Genomic DNA, 27,212 nt, shown 5'->3' with positions numbered 1-27,212 from the left:
AAATAGGGCTGAGAGTGTAGCTTGAGGGTAGAATGCCCTTGAGTCCTCAATCCTACAATCCTGATTCAGCCTCCCAAGTACTCAGAGTACAATACTGGTGCAAGGGCAGTTTTAAGAGCACATTAGCAGCTGCATGACAACACAGAACAATGTAAGAGCAGAAAGTCTTGGGTAAGTCCTGGCCCTAGTTTCTAAAAGGCTTTAATGTTGACCCCCAGAAAAGACATCAACACAAGACACAGCCAAGGTGCAAGATACTTGCTTTCTTAAAAGATTACAACCAACACCCAGGAAGAATTAACTTGCGCCAAAACTTTAAATTATTGGGTTTGGGGTTTTCTTTGTTTGTAGAACTGGGGATTGAACCCAGGGACAGTCTACCTCCAAGCTACACCTCCAGCTCTATTATTTTATTTATTTATTTATTTATTTATTTATTTATTTATTTATTTGTGGTTATGGGGATATAACCAGGGGCATTCTACCTCTGAGCTACACCCTAGCCCTAATTTACTTTTTATTTTGAGATAGGGTCTCACTAAGTTGTGGAGGGCCTCACTAAGTACCTGAAGCTGGTTGCGAACTTGCAATCCTCCTGTCTCAGCCTCCCGAATACTGGGATTACAAGTGTGTGACACCACACCCGGCTTAAATTACTGTTTAACTTCTGTAAAGCTACTCTTAGGTTGTTCTCTCAAGATAACATGTCTGCCAGGCATGGTGGTGCACACTTGTAATCCCCACGCTTGGGAGGCGGAGACAGGAGGATCGCACAGGTTCAAAGCTAGCTTTGCTGGCTTAAGAGACCCTGTTTCCAAATAAAAATATATATAAAATAGGTCTGGGAGTGTAGCTCAGAGAAGGGTTCCATCCCCAGTACCACCAAATATATATATTATCATGTTCTTAAGAGTCAGGTACAAATTAAACTTACCACTTTTTTAAAATCATCTTCTGCTTCATCAAGTTTTCCTTGTTTGAGTAATAAGTGACCTCTCTGTAATCTTGCCTAGAAAAAAAAAAGATTGTACTGAATAATATGCATTTCTAAATTTTCTTTAAACACACAGGATAAAACTAAATAATCTAATGACATTACTTATTTTTTCAATATTTGTTCAACTTGCACTTCTAATAATTCCTGGAAGCGATTAATATGTGTAATTTTTTGTTCAATGGTACACTTCCTTAAAAATACATTTTGTTCAGCAAGTGTGGTGGTGCATGCCTGTAATTCCACATACTCAGGAGGCTAAGACAGGAGGATCACAAGTTTGAGGTCAGCCGAGCAACTCAGCAACACCCTGTCTCAAGGAAAAATAAAAAGGACTGGGAATATAAGTAGGTGGCAGATTACCCATGGGTTCAAGGTCCAGGACCACAAATAAATGCATTCTACTCTACCCTAGAAAACTGAAATATATGTCCACACATAAACTTGTGCATATGTATTAAGAGATGGAAACAATATGACATATTGTAAACAATATGACATATCCAAACAATGAAATATTTCTCAACCCCTATAACATGAAAAACTTTGAAAACACATTCAGTGAAAGAAGTCAGACAAAATATCACATACTACCTGGCTTCATTTATACGAAATATCTAAAACAAGCAAATCCATGATAAATGGTTGCTGGGGACTATGTAGAAGTGTGGAGTGATAACTAAAAGGGGCAAGGTTAAAAAAAGGTCTTGGAACTAGATAGCAGTGATGACTGTGCAATCTTATACTAAGACCCAGGAAGTACTTTAAACAGTGATTCTGCTGATATGTGAATTATATATGGATTTTAAAAATCCTTTTTGTCATCATAATATATATATATATATATATATATATATATATATATATATATATATATATGTTTGTGGGGAGGGTTACTGTGGATGGAACCCAGAGGCATTTTGCCTCTGAGCTTTACCCCCAGCCCTATTTTTCATTCTTTATTTTGAAACAGGGTCTCAATGAATTGCAGAGGGCCTCACTAAGTAGCTGAGGCTGGCTGTGAACCACTATCCTCCTGTCTCAGCCTCCCAGATGCTGGAATGACAAGCATGCGCCACCACTGCCATCCTAATAATTCTTTTTTTTTTTTTTTTTTTGTGGTACTGGGGTTCTTGGAAGCCCTTCTACCTCCAGGCTACTTTTTATATATTTTTTTTATATTTTTTTATTTGGAAACAGGGTCTCTTAAGCCAGCAAGGCTGGCTCCAAAACAGCGTGATCCTCCTGTCTCCGCCTCCCAAGAGCGGGGATTACAAGCATGCGCCACCACGCCGGGCATCCTAATAATTATTTAATCACCAAAGTAAAAGTTGCATTTGTATAACCAATCAAAGCTCCAGAAATAGGTTTGCTGTGTGTTTGTTGGGGGGTGGGGTATACTGGGGATTGGCCCTAGGGGCATTCTGCCTCTGAGCTACACTCTCAGCTTGTTTTTTTGTTGTTGTTGAAAGAGTCTCACTAAGTTGTGGGTATATTTCACTAAGTTGCTGAGGCTGGCCACCGAAGATCCACCTGACACCGGGTGTGGTGGCGCACCCTTGTAATCTCAGCATTCAGGAAGGTGAGACAGGGGGATCATGGTTGGTGATGAGCCTCAGCTACTTAGTGAGGCCCTTTGCAACTCAGTGAGAGCCTGTTGCAAAATAAAAAGAATAAAAATAGGACCTGGGAGTGTAGGTTGGAGGTAAAATGCCCCTGGGTTCCACCCCCAGTACCGCAAAAAAAAAAAAAAAAATCCTCCTGTCTCAGCCTCCCAAGTACTGGGATTACATGTGTGTGCCACCACCCCAAGCAGTTTTGCTTTTTATGAACCCCCAATGTAAATATTGACTACCATAACCAGAATGCCTGTCTTCCTTCATCTGATATTCCTCTTTTAACGTACATAATCTCATTCATCTCTTCCAAGAACACCATCTCTGATGATCAATGTCTACTTAAAAACAGATATTAAGTGGCTAATACTCCACTTAAGTTTATATAGCACTTTTCCAGTACATAAAATCTCCTTAGTTCTGTTAAATGTATCATACACATAAAAAGCAAGATTAAGGCCATTTCAACTAGCTAATAGCTAATTATAACAAGAGGAAATGAGTTACCTAACCTTTGTGAAACACTGTGCTTAGCTATATAATAATAGATTCAATAAAAACTTGACACTTGGGAATTACATATTGAAATAAAATAACAGTAATTTTTTTTTTTTTTTTTTTGGTGGTACTGGAGATGGAACCCTTCTACCTCCAAGCTATACTCTAAGACCTATTATTTATATTTTTATTTGGAAACAGGGTCCCTTAAGCCAGCGAGGCTGGCTTCAAACCTGCACAATCCTTCTGTCTCCGCCTCCCAAGCGCGGGGATTACAAGCGTGTGTCACCACACCGCGCTAACAGTAACTTTTCAAACAGCCACTTCATACCTAATCAGTTATCTCAAATCCATCTTGAAATATGGAAGATATAAATAAGTGGTCACCAAATTAATTCTGAGACCACCTAACTGGTCAGTGGTTCCATCTACTCCGCCTCTGAAAGCCCCGTCTCGATTTGCCCCTGTGAGTTCCCTGTATGTACCCGTCAGTGTGCCAGGCCCTGACAGTGGCATGCCAAGCATCAGAATACACATGTCTCTACCTCTGAAATGTGTGCCTTCGTTCTAGGGAGAACCCTGGTAATTTGGCTCCATATCCTCATCAAAAATGAGTGCTTAATTGACCTGGTCCTTTATTCGTCCTGCTACAGTCTCAACTGAAATCTGTCAGCCTACAGCCTCTTGATTTGGCCGCTTAACCTGGGTCTCCTTCACATCCAGTCCTACACTCCATCCTCCACATTTTTCTTTCTAAACCACAAAGTAATAGCACTGACGGGCTGTGGTCCAGGACTAATTCTGGGGACCTCGTTGTTTTGGGGCGGGTTTTGTTCTGCCTTGTTTTGTCTTTTGTGGTACTGGAGATTGAAGCTAGGGGTGCTCTATCACAGAGCTACATCCACAGCCCTTTGGGTTTTTAGCGCGTTTTGTTTTTATGAGACAGGGTCTTGCTGGGTTGCCTATGAGTAGTGGGACTTTGTTTGGTTGTTGTTGTTGCTGGGTTTGGTTTGGTTTTGTTGTGGAATCTCGCTATGTTTAACCCAGGCTGGCCTCAAAATCACAGGCTCAAAGGATCCTCCTGCCTCAGCCTCTCAAGTGCCTGGGCAACAAGGACATGCACTCTGCTCAGCAATTCCAGGGACTCTGGATTCCTCCCAGTTTCCAGTCAGCTACATCACAGGAGCTTTGATGTCCTCCAGCTATGTCTAGCACATCAATCCTCCCTTCAATGACCACAGGAACAAATGGCCTCTTCTGAGCCTCTCTGTACAGAGTGAGGCACACTTACTGCAGTGAAGTCCATCTTCAGTTCAATCACTTTAGTTAAATCAGGAAGTGCTGCCTTTGACTTGCCCATAGCTAAAAAGACAGTAGCTCTCCGATAGTATGCAATATAGTTATCAGGATCACCATCTGAAAATTAAAGTAATAAATATTAGCTCTCAGGAATATATTCAAAAAATCAAACCACCTGAATATCAGAGTTTGCAATGGTATTCAAAGACTAAGAAAAGAATTTCTTAGTTTCATCAAAAATGAGTCATGAAGGAGCTAGAAGTGTAACTCAGTGGTGAAACATATGCAAGGCCCTAGATTCAATTCCTAACACTTCCCTCCACCCCCAGAAAGACTCCTCAAAAGGTCTACCACTCCAAGACTGCCATCTAGAGAACACTGCACTAAGGGAATGTATATAGCAGGGTACTAAATAATCATTCAAAATTATGATTTTGAACAGTGTTAGTGGTATTGAAAACAACCTAAAATACTGCCAGGAGAAAGCAGGGCAAGATGAAAGAATAAGTTACATACAATACAAGCAAATACAAATGAAAATAAACAGCCAATATGCACAGGAAAGAGCAATGCAAGATAAAACAAATACTGTGGCACATGCCAAAACCAGTACCACCAAAAAAAAAAAAAAAAAAAATTAAGCCAGACATGGTGGTGCATGCCTGTAATCCCAGTACTTAGGACGCTGAGACAGGAGGTCACAGGTCCAAGGCCAGCCTCAGAAACTTAGTAAGACCCTGTTCCAAAATAATAAAAGGACTCTGGGTATAGCTCAGAGGTAGAATGACCCTGGTTTCAATCCCCACTACCAACTCCTTTATTCATGCAAATATTTACTCAACACAGGTGGGATACATACAGTCAAGAGCTCACAATCTTTGGAACTAAAATATGACCTTTGGAGAGTCACTCTAGCACCCTTTGTTCCCTTCTGTCAAATGCGACTAGTAATGTCTGTCTGTCCCCATGTCACAAGCGAGGCTTTAATATAATCAGAAAAGAAAGCACTGCGACATGTTTAAAGGCAAACAAATGTAGATGTGAATTGTGCTTTCTAATGGAGCAAAACAATTAAGTGCAGTATTGGTTTTCTTACCAAGCAAATGGTAAGAAATGTCATTTTAAATAAGAATGTTCAAGCCAGACATGGTGGCACATGCTTGTAATCCCAGCATTTGTGAGGCTGAGACAGGAGGATCGTGGTTCGTGGACAGCCTCAGCTACTTAGTGAGGCCCTTTGCAACTCAGTGAGGCCTTGTTTTAAACTAAAGAATAAAAAATAGGACTGAAGGTGTATCTTGGAGGTAGAATGCCCCTGGGTTCCATCCCCAGTACCGCAAAAAAATAAAAATAAAAATAAAAGAACGTCCTAGCTGGGTGTGGTACATGCTTGTAATCCTAGCATTCTGAAAGCTAAGACAAGAGGATCCCAGTTTTCAGCCACCCTCAGCTACTGTGTAAGGACCTCCGCAATTCATTGAGACCCTATTTCAAAATAAAGAATAAAAACTAGGGATGGGGGTATATCTCAAGAGGTAAAATGCCCTGGGTTCCATCCCCAGTACCACAAAAATAAATAAATAAATAAATAAATAAATAAATAAATAAACAAACAAACAGTGTCCTTTCAGATATCCCCACCGTGTGTGTGTGCGTGTGTGTATGTGTGTGTGTTCACGCCCAGCTCAAGAACATTTTAAAAGTCCTATGCAAGCCAGGCGTGGTGGCACAAGACTGTAATCCCAGTGCTTAGTGCCGGGGCCCACTCGGCTGGACCGAGATGGTACCCAGGCTTGTTGCCAGCGTGGATTCAAGATGGCGCCTAGGCTTGCAGCCAAGTCATGAGACTCACAAGATGGACGTCTCCTTGAGCATGCGCAGTGTGCCATGCTACGTGCCTGCAGAATGATAAGTGACGCCTACCACCAGCCTGCCTATGAGAAAGTCAGAAATGTGCATGCCCTAACTGTGAAAGCTTGGGGTTGGTAGGGAATAGAAGGAGGGATTATGATGCTGATATATATTGTGTACACATTGTCAGACATATAGAAGAAGGAAGAAGAGACATATTAAGGATCCATTAAAGAAGAATTCATATTTCAGCTGAAAAGGTGTCTGTGTCGTTCTCTAAGCCCCTGCGGGTCGGAATCTTGGGGGACGATAAGTGGTGCCGAAACCCGGGAAAAAGAAAAACAACGTAACAAAAAGTTTGCAGGTAAGTAACTAAATAAGATAAAGCTCACAGATGAGCGAGGCTCGCGGATAAGCGAGGGACAGCTGTCAAAAGTTCGCAGATAAAATGCGAAGATAAGTTCTTTTCGACGATAAGTTCGCAGATAAATGCAACGATAAGCTCCTGGTAGATGCGACGATAAGCTCGGAGGTAAATCCGACGATAAGGGGTGTAGGAGTTTATAACAAAGTAAAAATTTATCATGGGGTCTAAGGTTGCTACCATGAAGGTCAAAGAGGCTCTTTGTAACATTCTGTCTAAGGGAGGAGTGAAAGTGAAAGCAGCCACTTTAGAAAATTTTCTTAGTACAGTTAGACTGGTATCCCCATGGTTCCTGGAGGAAGGATATGTGAATATTTCTCAATGGAAGCGCCTCGGTCAGGATCTTCTTAAGGCCGATGCAGAAGGGGCTCTCCCACCTGGGACATTGGCTATTTGGAGTTTAATTAAAGCATACCTGGCAGATAAAACAGGAAGGTATAGTCAAGTTCTGGCTGAAGGCTCTAATGCTTTAGAGGAAGCAAAAGAAGAGATTTCAGAGCAAGGTCGACAGGCAGATTCTCACAGGGACGAGGAGTCCTCTGAAAGCGACTCCCCCGATTCCTCCGAGGAACAAGAGGCATGGCCTGTTCCACCAGAGAGAGATAAGGAGGAAGAAGCCTTGTTAGAATCTTGGCGCAAGTTCCAAATGTCTTGTCATAGTAAAAAGAAACATCCTGAACCTTCTGCTCCTCCCCCTCCCTCTCCTAGCCCGCCACCATATCTTACTGAGAAAGGAAAGACTGATAGGCGGAAGACATCTGAGGCTAGTCCGTGGACAGAGATTTTGCCTTATGCTTATGGGACAAGGACAATTTGCTAATAATCAAAATGGGTATCCACAGCAGGTGTATGGGCAAATTAATCAAGCAGCATTAAGGGCATGGAGGATGTTATCAGGGACAGGTAATTTAGGAGCCAGTTTGTCAAAAGTTACTCAAGGACCCAATGAGCCTTTTGCTGATTTCTTATCACGGCTTGTGGAAACTGCTTCTCGGGTTTTCCCTGATGTGGACGCTGCCATGCCATTGATTAAACAGCTAGCTTATGAGCAAGCCAATAAGCCTTGTTGGGATGCAATACGTCCCTATAAAAATAAGGGCCTAGAAATATGGCTCAGGGTATGCAGAGACATAACTGATTCTGTCGTACAAGGACAAGCCATAGCTGCTGCCATTGTTGCTGGGTTGCAGGGCAAGCCTTACAATCAAAAGCAGAGAGGCAGTTCAGGGAATTGTTTCCAATGTGGTCAACCAGGACACTTAAAAAGAGATTGTATACAGACTAATTCTGGAGCATCTTACACCCAGGCCCAGAAGATTCCCAATTTGTGTCCTCGATGTAGAAAAGGCAACCATTGGGCTGTAAAGTGCAGATCTCGATGGGATGTAGATGGAAAGCCTCTTCCTCCACCACAATCAAATGCTAGGCCAAAAAACGGGCAGAGGGGCCCTATGCCTCAGGACCCTCAAATGTATGGGGCAATTCAACAGGAGACAGGGAACGCAGGACCACAGATGAGGCAGGTGCCTCGATTTCAGCAGCCTCTCCTACCATAGGGAGAGCAACCCCAGGGAGTGCAGGATTGGATGTCTGTGCCACCGCCCGACTCATATTAACCCCTGAAATGGGAGTTCAAAAAGTAGATTCAGATTTTCATGGACCCCTTCCTTCTAATACTGTAGGACTGCTTCTAGGCCGAAGTTCCACTACCTTATCAGGTCTAGTGGTGCATCCAGGAGTTATTGATCAGGATTATACAGGCAATGTAAAAATATTAGTTTCCTCCCCTCGTGGAATTTCTGTTATAAATAATGGAGACCGAATTGCTCAGATAATTCTATTGCCTAGTAAACATTCTCTTTTTCCTAGCCAAAGACAGGCAAGAAAAGATAAGAGCTTTGGTTCTACAGGTCCTCCTGGAGTATGGCTCACCATGGACATGGGGTCACGTCCCATGTGTCAACTCACCATACAGGGAATCTCTTTTTGGGGTCTCTTGGACTCAGGTGCAGACCGTAGTATCATTAGATTATCTGAATGGCCAAAAGATTGGGGATTACAACAGACAGATCAATTACTTAAGGGGTTAGGATATGCAAATAGTCCAAGCTGCAGTGCTGTTCACCTTAATTGGACAGATCAAGAAGGTCATTCAGGGACATTCCAACCTTTTGTTCTAGAGCTTCCTGTATCCTTGTGGGGACGAGATGTACTGCAACAAATGGGAGTAAAATTGACTACTGAATCTGTATATAGCCCTCAAAGTCAACAACTTATGCACAATGCAGGCTATTCAGGGACAGGTGGGCTTGGCCGATTTGAACAAGGTCGAAAGTCCCCTGTTCCCATAATGGGAAGAAATAATCCCAAAGATAAAAGAGGACTGGGTTTTTCTATGGGGCCACTGAACAATTAAAGATTAAATGGAAAACAAATGTGCCAGTGTGGGTCTCTCAGTGGCCCCTTCCTAAAGAAAAAGTTACAGCAGCCCACGAACTGGTACAGGAGCAGTTATTGGCAGGACATTTACAGTCCTCCACATCTCCATGGAATACACTTATTTTTGTTATCAAAAAGAAATCAGGTAAATGGAGATTGTTACATGATCTCCGAGCAGTAAATAATAGTACGGAGATCAAGGGACCAGTGCAATTAGGGCTACCAGTTATATCGGCCCTCCCTGCCAATTGGCCCACTGTTGTGTTGGACATCAAAGACTGCTTCTTCTCTATTCCACTGCATCCTTCAGATACCCCTCGATTTGCTTTTACAATACCGTCCATTAATCATCAGCAGGTGGATCAAATATATGAATGGACAGTACTACCACAGGGTATGGCTAATAGTCCCACATTGTGCCAAATATATGTAGATAAAGCTCTACAATCTATTAGAAGAGAATTTGCTTCTTCCATGATTTATCATTATATGGATGATATTTTATTATGTGCTAAAACCCCAGAAATTTTGGATGATATCTTATAAAAACTATATCATGTCTTAAACAATGGAATTTACTTATAGCTCCAGAGAAAATACAACAAAGAAATGTTAAACAATACCTTGGCACCAAATTAGAAGATACTATTATTCGTCCTCTTAAGGTTAGCTTGAGGGTGGACAATTTACAAACTTTAAATGATTTCCAAAAACTTTTAGGGGATATAAATTGAATTCGACCATATTGCAGGCTTAGTAATGCTGACCTTAAACCTTTGTTTGATTTGCTAAAAGGGGATTCAGATTTATTTTCTTCACGATCATTAACACCTGAGGCACGAGCATGTATTCAACTCGTAGAAAAAAGATTATCTGAAGCACAAGTAGATCGTATAGATTATCAAAAAAAAATTGCTGTTATGCATTCTTACCACAGATCTCACACCCACTGGAGTGTTGTGGCAAGAGGGTCCCATAATGTGGATACACCTCCCTCATTCTCCTAAAAAAGTGTTGCCATGGTATCCAGCCTGTGTTGCACAAATAATTATTAAGGCATTAAAGGCAACTCTGACTGCATTTGGGATGCAGCCTGATCTTATCATCACTCCATATACTAAAGAACAGCTTGCAACTCTAGCTGCCACCAATTCTGACTGGGCCATTGTTCATGTAATGGCTACAGGACAATTCGATAATCATTATCCACAACATCCATGGCTCAGGTTTGTTTTGGCTCATCCTATTATTTTTCCCAAAATAACTCGATCTGCACCGATTGCTGGAGCGCCAAATATTTTTACAGATGGATCCAAAGGAGGTATGGGCGTGATATTCAAAGAAGGCTCGGATCCACAAACTTTTCTTTTTCCCCATTCATCAGCACAGGCAGTAGAGATTTTGACAGTGATTCAAGTATTTCTGCTCTATGATTCTACTCCATTCAATTTAATTTCAGATAGCTTATATGTGGTACAAGCACTTAATAGCCTTGAATGTGTAAGACATATTAAGGGACAATCTACTATTCTTCTATTATTGGCTAAGTTACAACAATATATTTGGAACCGAAAATGTTCCTTCTATGCAACCCACATACGAGCTCATTCAGGACTTCTTGGACCGCTTGCTGAAGGCAATGCTATTGCAGATTTTCATACTCGAACTGTACTTATTTTTTCAAATGAAGACAAAGTGTTACAGGCTCAAGAATTTCACAATAAATTTCATGTAAATTCCCAAACACTAAGACTACAATTTAAAATCACTAAAGAACAAGCTCGACGCATTGTATTACAATGCAAAAAATTGTTTGACATTTTTGCCACAGCCTACTACAGGAGTAAATCCTCGAGGTTTGCGACCTCTTCACCTATGACAAATGGATGTCACACATGTTCTTAAATTTGGCTCTCTTAAATATGTACATGTTTCTGTGGATACATGTTCTGAAGTCATCTTTTCCTCTGCTCATACTGGAAAAAAGGCTCAACATATAATTTCCCATTGTCTGCAAGCTTTTGCTGCCTGGGGCATCCCTCACCAAATTAAAACTGATAATGGACCTGCTTATGTTTCTCAAAAATTTTCTCATTTTTGTACCCAAATGGCTATACAATTAAATCATGAATTACCATATAATCCACAGGGCCAAGACATAGTAAAACGAGCCCATGCCACTATTAAATCTGCTTTACTAAAACAAAAAGGGGGAATAGGGGCTCAATGGAGCACACCAAAAGATAAACTAAATCTTATATTATTTATTCTAAATTTTTTAACGTTGGACGCCAATGGACGAACAGCAGCGAAAAGACATTACAGGCCTCATGAGCGCTATGCAGGGCAAGCAATGTGGAAAGATATTCTTACAGGAGCATGAAATGATCCGGATCCAGTGCTAACGTGGGCTCGAGGGTCGGTGTGTGTTTTCCCACAGGACAAAGACTCGCCAATTTGGGTTCCTGAAAGATTGGTGCGCCATATACAGGAACCAATGGAAGATGCCAAGCAAAAAATGGATATGGCTAACTCTGTTGGTAATGTTCAACATTGGAGTGAGTGAAAAAGATCTTTGGAGAATTATTTCTGCTTTCCCTCTTCCTTTGCCTGTGTCCACCACTGCCACCATTTTTCCTCGATTCTTTACGACCAATAGTTCCTTAAATTTGCCATGGATTCCCTTTGATGAAGAAATTAGGCCTTATGCATTCTTCAATATAACTTTAAGTGGTAGTTTATGTTTTTATGCTAATAAAATTTTGAATGATACCTATGATAGTACTAATCCATGTGTGCAGTTATATAATCAAACTATGGGAAAATTTCAGCCATTTAATGATTCCAGTCCCATAGGAAATGTTACTGTCTTGGAAGGATATGCTCCTTTAGCATTTTCTAGATATGAACATCCTGAAAATAAAACAGCTCCTTTGCAGCCGCGGTGGGCTCCAAAATGTTATAGCCCACGTAGCTGGCCATTTAAATGGACTGATTGCCAAGACTCTAAGGTAGTCTGGGCCTCTTCAGGCTATGATTTAAGTTTTTCTCCAGGCATATCTACTATGCGCAATCATACTTGGGCAGGATATAATTATGCATATCAAAATCCTATACAGTATAAGCCGCCCAATCCTTTTAATATTTGGCTTCTCTGTGGGATAGCAGGAGGCTGTACTGATATAACAGCTATGTCTATGATTTTAGGGGGAACTGTAAAAAATTGCAGCTATTCTCAGAATTTTTCCGATACTTTTGAAAATAGCGTCAAAGTAAATTGTTCAATGGGACCACAACTCCCGTTTGGACCCACTCCTGTTTGTGTAACTACTCCATTTTTTTGGCTTGTTTCTAATAGTTCCTTGGTTAATGATAGTCTAGGTTGTTTTATTGATACCTGTTTTCTAACTTTCTGCTGGAATGCTTCTATGCACCCTTGGGCAGTAGTAATGCGACTGCCTATAGCAGTCCCTTGGCCAATAAGAGTGGATGTAAATTCCCTTCCAGTTTTGCTGAACCGAGAAAAGAGAGATTTTGGAATTTCTGCTCTTATTGCTGTAATTGTGGCCTCTGTGACCGCAGCAGTTACAGCTGCTGCCGCTTTGGCAACGTCTATAAATACTGCAGCCACTATGAATGCTCTATCCTCACATGCGGCTACTGCCATGGCTCAGCAAGCTCAAATAAATGGACAACTTAAAGCTGGCATATTAATGGTAAATCAAAGAGTAGACCTGTTACAAGAACAGGTTGACATTCTAGGGCAAATGGCGATGGTACCATGTATTTATAAATTGTCTGGATTATGTATAACATATGTGCAGTATCAGAATTTCTCCCATGCAGGTAATTTGTCTCGGCAATTAAGCAAGATGCTTCTAGGGACTTGGAGCCGTGAATTTGAACACACCATGATTGAGCTTCGAGCGTCCATCACTGCAATTAATTCTACCCGTGTAGAAGTCGCCACGGTACAACAATGGATGGACTTGATACATGGAACTTTGGGTTTCTTAAAAGATTGGGGTGGCATGGCATTCTGGGCATTCTTGCTGGTGGTAGCATGCTGTTTCCTGGTTGGATATATCAGGCGAACTCGACAACGCACACTGCAACAACAACGTATATTGGTGCAAGCTATGGCAGCCCTTGAAGCTGGCTCACCTCCCCATGTATGGCTCAGTATGCTGGATCGGTAGTCAGTGACGGGTAAGATCTTCCCCGGGACCTTTCAACGAAGACAGGGAAACAATCATGCTATTGTTCTCCCAATGACGGGTAAGACTGGTCTTTGAGGGTCGACGACCTAAGACAGGCACGATCCCGAGCCTTATTTTAATAAAACAAAAAGGGGGAGATGTCGGGGCCCACTCGGCTGGACCGAGATGGTACCCAGGCTTGTTGCCAGCGTGGATTCAAGATGGCGCCTAGGCTTGCAGCCAAGTCATGAGACTCACAAGATGGACATCTCCTTGAGCATGCGCAGTGTGCCATGCTACGTGCCTGCAGAATGATAAGTGATGCCTACCACCAGCCTGCCTATGAGAAAGTCAGAAATGTGCATGCTCTAGCTGTGAAAGCTTGGGGTTGGTAGGGAATAGAAGGAGGGATTATGATGCTGATATATATTGTGTACGCATTGTCAGACATATAGAAGAAGGAAGAAGAGACATATTAAGGATCCATTAAAGAAGAATTCATATTTCAGCTGAAAAGGTGTCTGTGTCGTTCTCTAAGCCCCTGCGGGTCGGAGTCTTGGGGGACGATACTTAGGAGGCTGAGACAGGAGGATCACAGATTTGCAGCCAGCCTCAGCTACCTAGTGAGACCCTGTTTCAAAATAAAGAACGAAAAATAGGGCTGGGGTGTAGCTTAGACATAGAACGCCCCTGGGTTCAATCCCCAGTTCTGCAAAAAATAAAAAAAAAGCAGTAGGAAGTGCATATCTTATTAGAACAAAAGTGAGACCTGGCCTAACTCACTGTTAGCAAGCTATTCAGTTCCCAGTACCACCAAAAAGAGAGGTGCTCAGTAACTCAATCCGTGACATGAAGCAGTTAACTTGGCCATATTAAAGATCTGTGCCGGGTGTGGTGGCGCATGCTTGTAATCCCTGCGCTTGGGAGGTGGAGACAGGAATATCACGCTGGTTTGAAGCCAGCCTTGCTGGCTTAAGAAACCCTGTTTCCAAATAAAAAATATAAAAAAATAGGTGTCTGGGAGTGTAGCCCTGAGGTAGAAGGGTTTCCAGGAACCCCAGTACCACCAAAAAAAAAGAAAAAAAATTCTTCTATTTCTTAAATAACACAACTGAAACAGAATCCTCAGTTCTTTTCTGATAAACACACACCTCAGAAGAGTTCCAAAAGAACACAACGCCCCATCGCTATCTACTGAATCTTCCCATCATACAAAATTTAAACTTTATTTCCTATACTTCATTATAAATAATCCATGTTTTACATAAACTAAAATGATGTTCTCAAATTATACCGGTTTTCCTCAGAAATTATATTGCATACATCATTTGAAAATAACTGCAAAATCACAATGAACAGAACAACACTGCTATTCAAATTTTGAAGGTACTAGCAGTATTTCAAATTCTTCTTTTACTCAATTTCACCAATAAATTTCCATGATTCAGATTCACTGTTTATATCTTTCGGTAAATGATTATTTTGCTGGGTATTCTGAGAAGATCCATCTCAAGAAGTCTTGCAGTGGTAAACTGAAGGCATCTTAAACCAGGTTAAAAACATGTCATAGCCTCTGATGATTCTGCTAAATGTGAAACTAAAAAGGCAGACTGTAAAGTATGTAAGAGGTAGAACATAAACATTTCTGCAAATGTTCTTGTAGCAATAAGAGTATTTTAAGATACTTTGTGTGTGTGTGGGTCTGGGGATGGAACCCAGGGACATTGACTCCGAGCTACACCCCCTGCCCTATTATTTTGAAACAGGGTCTCACTAAGTTGCAGAGGGCCTCACTAAGTAGCTGAGGCTGTTGGTGAACCTCCATCCTCCAGTCTCAGCCTCCCAAATGCTCTCAGCCTCCTGAATGCTGGGATTACAAGTGTGAGCCACCACGCCCAGCTTTTAAGATGCTTTTTTTCAAAGACAATAACTGAGAACTATTATAAATCATCATGCTGCAGCGCTGATGATAGTTTGAATCACAAGAAAACATGCAGACTTAGTAACGCAGTCACAGAGCAAGAGGCCCTTAGAGGAAAACTACTTGTGCAAATTGCTGTGGCAAGAAACTACTAGCTCTCAAGGTAAGTTAATCATTGAAATGCAAACTCTATGCAGTTTAGAAAACTCTGTGAACACAGCAAATCTATTTTTATGAGTCAATTTCTAGAGACACAAAATTTATTTCTATACACTTAACATGTATGATTATATGCTATTTTCAAAAAACCATTATAAATTCCTTTAGGTGATACATTGAAAACTGTTAAGAATCTGCAGGTAACTCATTTAAGGCTCCATTTTCTTACATAATTAGATCAATAACAGTATTATTAATGATAAAAGCAAGATTAAAATGTATGATTCTTGTTACTCTGGAGAGCTAATAACAATAATAAAAACATAAGTCTGAAGAAAAATATTTTCAAGCAAGGTGTGGTGGTCCATTCTTGTAATCCTAGTACTTGGGAGGCTGAGACAGGAGGATCACAGGTCTCAAAAACTTAGCAAGGTCCTCCACAACTTAGTGAGGCCTGTTTCAAAATAAATGAATAATATAGGACTAGGGGTATAGTTCAAATAATAGTAACAATAATGATAATAAAATAAACCACCTGCTCACCCGGCGGGTGCTGACTGATCACTCTTAACCCAAATCAAGGTGAGATGTATAAATAAATAAATAAATCCCATGAGGAAAGCAAACGTCAAAAAGTCCTAGCATTAACATATGCCATCACTCATAAGAAAGCCCTGTAAGCGCTCACTTAAAACACACTTATTCCAGTCCTCTCACTTCTCTCAGTCCTAACAGATTAAAAACTACAGCGCATGCTGAGGCTAAGCAAAAAGACGTAACGTCATAAGGAGTGGCTGGAATCTGACCAATACGGAAAAGGTAATGAACCACAGACCCTTCCGGGGGCATCAAAGTAGAGATTGCCATACTGATAGACTAGGCCACCGAGAAAATTAAACTGCATTCAGAGAAATCTGCTTAAGAGGGCACAAAATTATATAATGCGTTAAGTTTTCTGTCAAAATTGGAGTTATTCCTGGTACTCAGTGAGCCCAGCTACTTGTCATGTTAGATAAACAGACGCATTCAAGTGTACACATTATTAACCTATTCCATCCAGAACCCGGCAAATATTTTTAATATTTTACACAATATGAAATAATGCTATTTAAAATGTTATCAATAAGAAGAGCTATTAAGGAGGATTTACTAAACAGCCACCGAGTGCTTTGGTTTCTGATACAAACCTACTGCAGCATGAAACTGAGATAAAGCATCAGCGAGCTGTCCCGCTGCAAGCAATTTCTTGCCCAATTCAAGATGCTTCTCAACATCGGCATTTACTCCACATTCAGCACCTGAAAATAAATAATCAGTTAATTTTCCATGAGCCAAGATTTCATCTTCAAAAACATAAAGCTAAGTGGGGCATGATGGTGCAGGCCTATAATCCCAGGCCTTGGAAGGCTGAGACAGGAGGACTGCTGGTTCAAGGACAGCCTCAGCAACTTTGTGAGACCCTCAATAACTCAGAAAGATCCTGTTTCAAAAATAAAAGGATTTGGGGTGTAGCTCAGAGGTAGAATGCCCCTGGGTTCAATTCCTAGTACTAAATAATTTAATAAAATAATAAAAATAAAACATTAAAGATAGTTCTCTGCCTCAGTCACCCACTTAAATGATTTTAAAAAAAGCCACAGAAGCTGGAAAGTAACATAAAATAGCAATAAAACACAAACACTCCTTCACTGTCTAGAGTGTAAGAAGACCCCCAAATAAGCAATTGAAAGAATATAACCAGTATAGTGCCGAGCGTGGTGGCGCAGGCTTGTAATCCCCCGCGCTTGGGAGGCGGAGACAGGAGGATCGCGCAGGTTCGAAGCCAGCATAAAATAGGTCTGGGAGTGTAGCCCCGAGGTAGAAGGGCTTCCAGGAACCCCAGTACCACGAAAGGAAGGAAGGAAGGAAGGGAGGGAGAAAGGGAAAGAGAAAGAAAGAAAAAGAAAAGAAAGAATATAGCCAGTATATAAAAGTTACCTAAGGAATAAAACTAACTTGAACAATGAAACTAGAACTGCTGCTCTGTCGGGCTAGAATCTCGTCTTCATAGTCTGCTGAGCTCCTGAGATGTGCCAGGCACTCCCTAGGTATTTGGGATAACGGAGCAACACAAAACCCTGCCCCACCACTCCCCCACTCAGAGCCTGACCAGTAACTGATCACCATGGGCGAGAGACAGACATAATAAATGTCATTACACAGTACACCAGTGAACTGTAGAACAGGAAACGCTGAGTATGGGAAGGGGGCAGAAAGCCTCATACCAAGGCTGTCTTTCCTCCATTATGTGTCTGGCCCCTTCGTCAAAAATCATTTGGCTATAAGTATGTGGATTTGTTTATGTATCTTCTATTCTGTTCTATTGGTCTGTATGACTGTTTTTGTGCCAGTATCATGCTGTTTTAATTACTATAGCTCTGTAGTATAATTTGAAGTTAGGAATTGCAATGCCTTCTACATGATTCATATTGCTGAGAACTGCTTCGGCTATTCTGGGTCTTTTGTTTCTCCATATAAAATTTATGACTGATTTTTCTAGGTGTGTGAAAAATGACATTGGCATCTTGATAGAGGTTGCACTGACTGTAGCTCACTAGATCACTTTGGGTAGAATGGCCACACTGAGCCACGCCCCCAGCCCTATTTTTTAGTCTTTTTTTTTTTTTTTTAAACAAGGTCTCACTGAGCTACAAAGGGCCTCGCTAAGTTGCTGAGGCTGTCTGGGAACCATGATCCTCTAGTCTCCACCTCCCGAATGCTGGGATTACAAGCCTGCACCACCACAACTGGCTGGATTTCTTTCTCAGTAGATTCATGGTTGGCATTTTGAAAAGCTACTGAGTTTTTTCAGGTTGATTTTGTATCTTACTACTTTGCTGAATTTCTTAATCAGCTCTAGAAGAGATACAAATGGCCAATAGATACATGAAAAAATGTTCAACATCATTAGTAATCAGGGAGATGCAAACTAAAACTACACCGAAATTCCATCTAGCACCAGTCAGAATAGCTATCAACAAGAAGTCAAAAAATAGCTAGACATGGTAGCACACGCTTGTAATCCCAGTACTTGGAAGGCTAAGACAGGAGGATCCCAGGTTTGTGCCAGGCTCAGCTATTTAGTGAAATCCTCCACAACTTAGACGCTGTCTCAAAATAAAAATAAAATAGGGCTGGAAATGTAGCTCAGAGGTAACATGCTTCTGTGTTCCATCCCCAGTCAATACTGCCAAAAACAAACAAATATAAGAAACTCTTCTACACTGTTGGTGGAATTGCAAATTAGTTCAGCTGCTATGGATATTGTACCAGTATTGGGAATGGCCTAGGAAGATTTGAGAAAGTTCTGATTACTAATAAATATATTTCAAAAATCATTATGTAAAAAGGGCAGACCTGGGGAAGAACTTGGTTTAGGCCAGGAAGCAAGCAGCCATTGAAACTTAAATTAACCTAGATAAAAGTAACTAGGACTTCCTCATGCTAAAGACAGGTTTACATAAGTGATTTGAATTAAGAGGATGGGAGGAGGGGGTCGACCTCCATGAAAGGAGAAATCTGGGCATAGACCAGGAGTTTGGAGGGAAGAGTAAGGGGAGGGTCTTTACAGGGACTTTTACGATGTCAGAGGTATGTGGAACAAGATGGAGGATGTCATGTGTATAAAGTCTGTCCTGTGTTTTGTATTTCGGTGATTTCTGTTTCAAGCACCCCCTTATGTCACCCCTGGGTAACATGGGGCTGTAACTACCTTCTGCATTTCTATCTTTTTTTTTTTTTTTGGTGGTACTGGGGTTCCTGGAAGCCCTTCTACCTCCGGGCTACACTCCCAGACCTATTTTGTATACTTTTTTATTTGGAAACAGGGTCTCATAAGCCAGCGCGCGTGGCTGGCTTCGAACCTGCGCGATCCTCCTGTCTCTGCCTCCCAAGCGCGGGGATTACAAGCGTGTGCCACCACGCCCGGCCCTGTCTTCTTAATAAACTCTAAATCTTCAGCAAGAGTCCCGGCTACTGCATATCCATCCCTAGCTCAGGACAAGAACCCACGGTTTTTGTGTTTGAGGGGAATTGTTTCCAGGGGTCTAACAAAGGTCCCCAGGGACTGTTCCCCTAAACGGTAACCCTCACCCCCAAATGGTAACATTCCTCTTTCACCGTAACATCTTTTTAAACCGTAACACAGGTATCAGTGTAGAGATTCCTCAAGAAACTAGGAACAGACCCACCATATGATCTGGCTGTAGCACTTCTGGATATCTTTCTAAAGGGGCCAAAATCAGAAGAGTACAGTAACCTCTACATACCCACGTTCACAACAGCACAATACTCCATACCCAAACTATGGATCCAGCTAGGCGTCTGTCAACAAATGAATGGATTGCAAAATTATGGGAAACACACACAAAGAAATCCTACTGAGCAACAAAAAGAACAAAATTGTGTCGTTTGCAAGAAAATGGAAAGATCTTGAGAGCATTATGTTACGTGAAAGGTTTTATGTTTTATCTAATATGCACAAGCTAGAGAGTAATTGGGATACCAGAGACTCCAGATAATGGAGGAGAACCCTCAGTGGAGCTAAGGGAAGGGGAGGGGGAAGAGTAAGGTTCATTAATAGAATCACTACCATCGACTATGTGTACATACATGAAAATACCAATGTCAATCTCCATATTCTCTACTGGGAAGGGGGAGATGGGGAGTTTAGGGGGGCTTACCTAGTGCTGTGTGCATGCATGTCACTGCCAATATGATTTACATTATGATGTGTGATTATCATGCACCAATAAAAGCACATTTTTAAAAAGAAAGCCTTACACAGTAAGGCAGCCAGAGGCAGAGCTCCTTGAGAAGCTGCCTCCTGAGCGAGGCTGGAGGAAGAGGAACTCGCCCTGCAGACATCTAGGAAAAGAGCCTTCCCAGAAGGACCAGCTAAGTCAGGAGTATGCAGCGAAGGTTCAGAATCAGCAAGGAGGTCTGGATGGCTGCAGCAGAGCCAACAGCGAGAGTAGCATGAGGTCAAGAAGCAGAAGGCCTGAGCAGGGCGTGCTGGTGCACAAGCTTGGGAGGCGGAGACAGGAGGATCGCACAGGTTCGAAGCCAGCCGCGCTGGCTTAAGAGACCCTGTTTCCAAAAATAAAAAAGTATAAAATAGGTCTGGGAGTGTAGCCCGGAAGTAGAAGGGCTTCCAGAAAAAAAGAAGCAGAAGGCCTGATTGGAGTTGGGGTTTTCTCCTGTGGAAAAGAGATCGACTGAGGCATTTCTGAATACAAGGACCTGACTGACCAAGAAATGACCAGTGAATTGCCTCTCAACGCTGAATTCCCCCTTCAGCAGTTTTAAGTGCTGCTCCTTTAAGCTGAGCATGATATTAGGCTTTAATAGTAAGGGGCACTGAAAAGAGCTGCAGGAAGGACGCCTCCTGGTCTGTTCCCCGTTCCCTTTCTCCTGGCTGCGGCTACAGGTGTGCATGGGCGGAGCATCCAGGAGGCTTGGATCCTCAGCAACCTGCAGCCTCCCAACACGGACACCACACCCTCCAGCTTCACCAATGGCAGCAGTGCTCAGCTACCCCGCTGCAAACCCGCCAGCCTTGGGCCACCTACACCTGAAGTGGTAGTTTCCTCTCTGCCCAGCTCGGTGACAGCAGCTCAGCAAACTTCACCATTTATTTGCAAATTACACCTGCAAATGAACTGATCTGAGAAGAGACCCCTCTTCCCAGTTGGCTCTCCCTGGGACGGTCCCTCAGCTCCAGAACACACTCAGCATTTTCTTCACATTCTCAGTTACTCTACTATTGTAACAGCAAAAGTAAAAAGGAGGCAAACTGGAAAAGAGAAAACATAGTTTTAAAATATAGAAACTTCACTATCTATCCCCTGCAAGGTCTGTTCTTCCCTAGATAAAAGCCCTTATTAGGCCACACTTGTAATCGCAATGGCCTATCTCCCCACCTGAAATTTCAGTGATTTCTGGTAAACTAATCCCAAAAATCGGACCTTGGTTGGAGCCCAGGCCTCACTCAGCACCTAACTGGAAAAGGGAACAGCAGACCACCTTGCATACCTCGCATACCAGATAAGCTTCTGTAAACCCACTTGCTTAATCGGTGGCTCACTCCTTGTGGTTTTCCCCCATAAGCCCCTACCCCCAGCCAGTTGGTGTGCCCCTTGAGTCAGATTTCTAGACTGAGGCTCCGCCCCTGGCCAACTAATAAAGGCATCAGCACATTCACTGGGACTCTTGAGTCTCTCATTTCTTGCTAAACCTGCATACAACACTATCATAACTCCTTATATTAAACCTATTTTTTATTTATTTAATTTTTTTGGTGGTACTAGGGTTCCTGGAAGCCCTTCTACCTCTGGGCTACACTCCCAGACCTATTTTATATTTTTATTTGGAAACAGGGTCTCTTAAACCAGGGAGGCTGGCTTCAAACCTGCGCGATCCTCCTGTCTCCGCCTCCCAAGCGCGGGGATTACAAGAGTGCGCCACCACACCTGGCCATTAATCCTCATTTTAAATTATTATGTTTCACTCTTGAATGGACGGAGACTAATGCAAAATTGGTACTGGAAGTGATCCCAGGAAAGAGAACCACAAAAAGGGGTGTGAACAAAGTGTAAAAAAATAAGAGCTCGAGCCGGGCGTGGAGCCAGGCGTGGTGGTGCACACTTGTAATCCCTGCTCTTGGGAGGTGAAGACAAGAGGATTACGCAGGTTCTAAGCCAGCCTCACTGGCTTAAGAGACCCTGTTTCCAAATAAAATATAAAAAATAGGTCTGGGAGTGTAGCCCGGAGGTAGAAGGGTTCTATCTCAAGTACCACAAAAAATAAAAAATAAAAAAAAATCGGAGCTCTCCCTGAAGGAAAAATCACAGATGAGCAAATAATGTGATCTAACAGGGGAATGGGTAGGAGGGGAGAAGAGGGAAATTCCCTAATGTACATGATGTACATTCACTAAATATCAAAGTCAATCACTAAGCCAAACAGTGGAAGGAGGGAGGGGGAGGAAATGGGGTGGGAACTGGGGAAGGGCTAAATGAGGGATGTGTGCGTGTATGCCTCTACCATCTTGTACTTAATTAAGTGTAGGACTACAATGCACCAAAAAAAAATTAAGAAAGGGGCGTGTGAAGGTCAGGTTGCTCGTACCCTTGAGCTTGCCCCAGCTCCCCACTAGTAAGTCACATTAAGTTGTGGAATCACAACTGTACAAGTGCTGACACCTGTTCTGGAAAGTCAACTCCCTGCCACACTCGATCTCAATAACAGAAAGAGTGACAACAGGGACTCTGATGTGAATATTCTTCTGAACATCTTAAAGCACTTACGAAAAAATAATAAGCTCAGTTCTCCCAGCTCAAGTCACAGTCTGAGAGCTTCGTGACAACCCTAAAAACCAATGACAAAATTTTATTATGAGGGCTGAATAGTTGAATTCATGGTCTCCTGAGAGGCAGAAGGATCTTAAGTTCAAGGCCAGCCTCTGCTCTTAGTGAGATCCTGTCTCAAAATAAAAAATAAAAAGGGCTGAGGATATAGCTCAGTCATAGAATGCTCCTTGATTTAATCCCTACTATTGTTTAAAAAGAAAAAAAAAGAAAAAGCCGAGCCTAGTGGCACATGCTTTTAATCCCAGCATTTGGGAGGCTGAGACAGGAGAATCCAGATTCTCAGACAGCCTCAGCTACTTAGTGAGGACCTTTGCAACTCAGTGAGACCCTGTTTCAAAATAAAAAATAAAAAATAGAACTGGGGGTGTAGCTCGGAGGTAGAACATCTCTGGGTTCCATCCCCAGTACCACACACCAAAAAAAAAAAAAAAAAAAAAACTTAGTTATTTGTAGGTTAAAATACTAAAACATCAACTTCTAAATATAAATACAAGTATTCTTTTTTTTTTTTTTTTTTTTTTGCAGGTTTAGAACCCAGGGGCATTCAACCTCAGAGCTACACCCTCTGTCCTATGTTTTATTCTTTATTTTGAAACAGGGTCTGAGTTGCGGAGGGCCTCACTAAATAGCTGAGGCTGTCTGCAAACCACGATCCTCCAGTCTCAGCCTCCCGAATGCTGGGATTACAAGTGTGCACCACCACGCTGGGCTAAAGACAAGTATTCTTAAATTATATAAGAGTATATATGTGAACTGGGCATGGTGGTGCACATTTATAATCCCAGTATTTGGGAGGCTGAGACAGGAAGATCACAGGTTCTCATCCACCTTCAGCTACTTCGTGAGGCCCTGGCAACTTGGTGAGACTCTGTTTTTCAAAATAAAGAATAAAAACTAGGGCCAGGGGTATATCTCTAAAGTAGAATGCCTCTGGTTTGATCCCCGGTACCCTCCCCCAAAAAAGAGTATATATGTGTGTTTGTCTGTTAATAAATGTCATAAGTTATTGGTACATGGAAAAACTAAGATTGCTTTTTGGGGGTCTTCACTAACAAGCAAGGCTACTAAGTAATAATTTGAACATATAATTCTATATGCAAAGAATACAAAGCACTTAAGCTATGTTAATTGAAAAAACATAAAAAGTATGAAGTGTTTTATCTTATTGAAATAAGAGAATGAGTTGTCTAAATTCTCTAATTTTCCACAAAATCTGTTTTTTGTTTTTTTCAGAACTGGGGATTGAATCTGGGGGCATTCTACCTTCAAGCCACACCCCCAGTGTTATGGGTCTTGGGGAAGATGTTACAGTTTGGGGGAAACTGTCCCCCAAACACTTTATTTGGAAACAGGATCTAAGTTGCTGAGAGCCTCACTAAGTAGCTGAGGCTGGCTTCGAACCTGTGCAATCCTCCTGTCTCAGCCTCCCAAGCCTGGGAAGCATGAGCCACCATGCAGGGTCAACTAAGTTTGTTTTCAACTATGTATCTTTTTGTGTTTGCCTTCAAAATCCTTTGTTCACCTAATATTGTTTCATAGTATCCTGTGATTCTAGTGTGTGTGTGTGTGTGTGTGTGTGTGTGTGTGTGGTACTGTCCTGTGATTCATTTAATCAAGTAGCTTAAACCCTGGATATTTTTGACAATATCAAATTCTAAATTAAGTCTTTTTTTAACCTTGAACTAACTTAGAGATTTTCACATATGCCCCAGAACATATCTCAAAGAATTTGTTCTCTTCTTATGAAGATATGTTAGCTAATTAGGTTCATTTGATATATTAAGTTATATGGGAAGTGAGGTAGGGAGGTAGAATAGAAGAAATAAAATATTAGGCAGAAAGAAGATAAAGAGGGAAAGAAAAAGTTTTAAAATATGCAAAGGTCATAATCTCTGAGTCCATCACAGAGGGTGTGTTCTGTTTTAGGCAAAAGCCTAAATGAACCCACATTGTGTGTGTGTGTGTGTGTGTGTGTGTGTGTGTGTGTGTGTGTCTGGGGATAGAATCCACAGGGCATTCTACCATGCTACACCCCCTGCCTTATTTTTTATTCTTTATTTTGAAATAGGGTCTACCTAAGTTGCAGGGGGGCCTCACTAAGTAGCTGAGGCTGTCTGCAAACCCTGACCTCCAGTCTCAGCCTCCAGAATGCTGAGACTGCATGCGCCACCACGCCCAGCTTGAGCCCACCTTCTTACTCACAAAGGCCCCTCTGTCCACCTGAGATTCCTAAGATGCTTGGTAAACAGAGTCCAGGAGGAGGACACCTGACACCCACCCACCACCCAGAAAGCCCAGCCTGGTCCTGAAGATTAAGAGGGCGGAAATCCAGATCTTCACTGTGGGATCCCACCCACCCCCTCATGGGGGGGGGGAGAGGTCTATAAAAAACTGGAGAAGCCACCAAGCCTCTCTTGCTCTCCACCTCTTAAGATGGCTTGCATTCCCCCTGGAATCCCTGACTTTCCTAAGTATAACATCTGTCTTTTTCTCTGATTCCTATGGAATTCTCATGTTTTCCAATGACAGGGAGCACTGTCAAATGGATATGTCATTAAAATTGTTTCAGAAATATTATGAAATTCCTGGAATGTTAAATTTCCTGGTATAAGATTTTCAGTCATAATTGTAATTATTACCTTAAAGTGTGGCATGACATAGAAATAAATTTCCTTGTCAACTGCATTACAATGAGCTCTCATCAGATCTCAAGGACCATGACCATTTTAACTCTTTTTTAATCATCAGAAAGTTAATAATTTTATTTGGATGCTCCCCTGAAAGTTTTACAAGCAATATAATCCTAAAATGTGACTTCCAGGAAATTTCATAGGAAGGACGCTGCCAAATTTGTTTTGATAACATTATGGTAGCATCGGTTTGGGTAAGAACGTTAAGAGCTCTACTCAGGAAACTGACTAATTCATAAAGTGCTAATTGAAGATAAAGCAGAACAAATGAATTGGTGATACAAAATTTTGGTGATTTTATTACTTCTGTGCATTTGTTTACCAGGGGGCTCTACTTTACTTTTTATTTTTTCTTCCTAAGTTACCTAGACTGTCCTCAAACTTGCAATCCTCCTTTCTCAGTCTCCAAGCATGTACCACTGTACCTACATTTTTGTGACTTTATTTGAAGCATTGCTGGTTCTTTAACGTTTTGTTTTCCAGGTTTAAATAAACTTTTCCCTATCTTCTCTCTATTGCTTATAAGCAATATAATGGACTATATTTCTATAAACAGAAATCTACTTATTGCCCCCTGAAGAATTCCAAGACTGTTAGTATTCTAATTTTTTCTTTTTCTTTTTTTTTTTTTTTTTTTTTTTTTTGGTGGTGGTACTGGGGTTCCTGGAAGCCCTTCTACCTCCGGGCTACACTCCCAGACCTATTTTATATTTTTTGAAACAGGGTCTCTTACGCGGTTGGCTTCGAACCTGTGCGATCCTCCTGTCTCTGCCTCCCAAGCTCGGGGATTACAAGTGTGCGCCACCACGCCCGGCAGTATTCTAATTTTAAAGGCAACATAGGGGCCAGGCATCGTAACACACGCTTGTAATCCCAGCATTTGTGAGGCTGAGACCAGAGGATTGTGGTTCAGGGCCAGGCTCAGCTACTTAGTGAGGCCCCTTGCAACTCAGTGAGACCTGGTTTCAAAATAAAGAATAAAAAATAGGGCTACAAGTGTAGCTGAGGTAGAATGCCCCTGAGTTCCATCCCCAGTACCACACACACACACACACAAAAAGGCAACATAGTATTTTGTAATAAGTTCAACAGCAATCCAAGTTGAAGCGTTGGTTATATTATTACTAAGGCATTGACTAGAATGCCATATTGGATGTGTTTAGAATAATAAATGGCCAGTTTTAAGGAACTAAGGTTTACTTTATGGGGCCAATAAAAGCCTCTTGTTGATGGTCTGGTCTGGTACTTGGAACATAAATGACTCCCCAATTCACTGCCTTACATGTAAGAATTTCACATCCTGATATGCCCAGAAACCTTAAGATACTTTGGGAACTTTGATAAAGAGGAATTTACCCAAATCTGTAAGTATTGCAGGCAAAGTCTGATGACAAATCCACAGCATGGCTTCCTAGCCACAAGACACCTTTAAAAGTCTAGTCTGAGCTGAGCATGGTGGTACACTACTGTAATTCCAGTAGCTGTGAGGCTGAAACAGAAGGATCACAGATTCAAGACCAGCCTCAGTAAGGACTCCAGCAACTTAGGATTCCTGACAGTGTTAAAAAAAAAAAAAAAAAAAAATGGGGCCGAGGGTGAAGTGTGGAAGTAGAATTACCCCGATTTCAACCCCCAGTATAATAAATAATAAATATCCAATCTGCGATTCCCTGTCAAAAAAAAAAAAAATCAACAAATCACACTTAAAAAGAA

General features: G+C 41.7%; 1 protein-coding gene across 1 annotated transcript in view; it reads right to left on the bottom strand.

Moving 5' to 3' along the window:
- The window catches only part of DNAJC3 (DnaJ heat shock protein family (Hsp40) member C3), a gene marked incomplete at both ends in the record, with an annotated part of 50,010 nt that overhangs the window by 14,678 nt on the left and 8,120 nt on the right, over positions 1-27,212 (bottom strand). The window contains 3 exons of the mRNA XM_080690347.1: positions 935-1,009; positions 4,400-4,524; positions 16,588-16,698. Coding sequence (XP_080546473.1) covers positions 935-1,009; positions 4,400-4,524; positions 16,588-16,698 — 311 coding nt within the window. The remainder of the gene's footprint in view (positions 1-934; positions 1,010-4,399; positions 4,525-16,587; positions 16,699-27,212) is intronic.

Source organism: Muscardinus avellanarius (assembly GCF_963383645.1).
Source record: "Muscardinus avellanarius genome assembly, chromosome: 2".
Taxonomy (NCBI): domain Eukaryota; kingdom Metazoa; phylum Chordata; class Mammalia; order Rodentia; family Gliridae; genus Muscardinus; species Muscardinus avellanarius.
The sequence above is the reverse complement of the archived record's forward strand: the minus strand, read 5'-3'. Positions and strand labels throughout refer to the sequence as shown.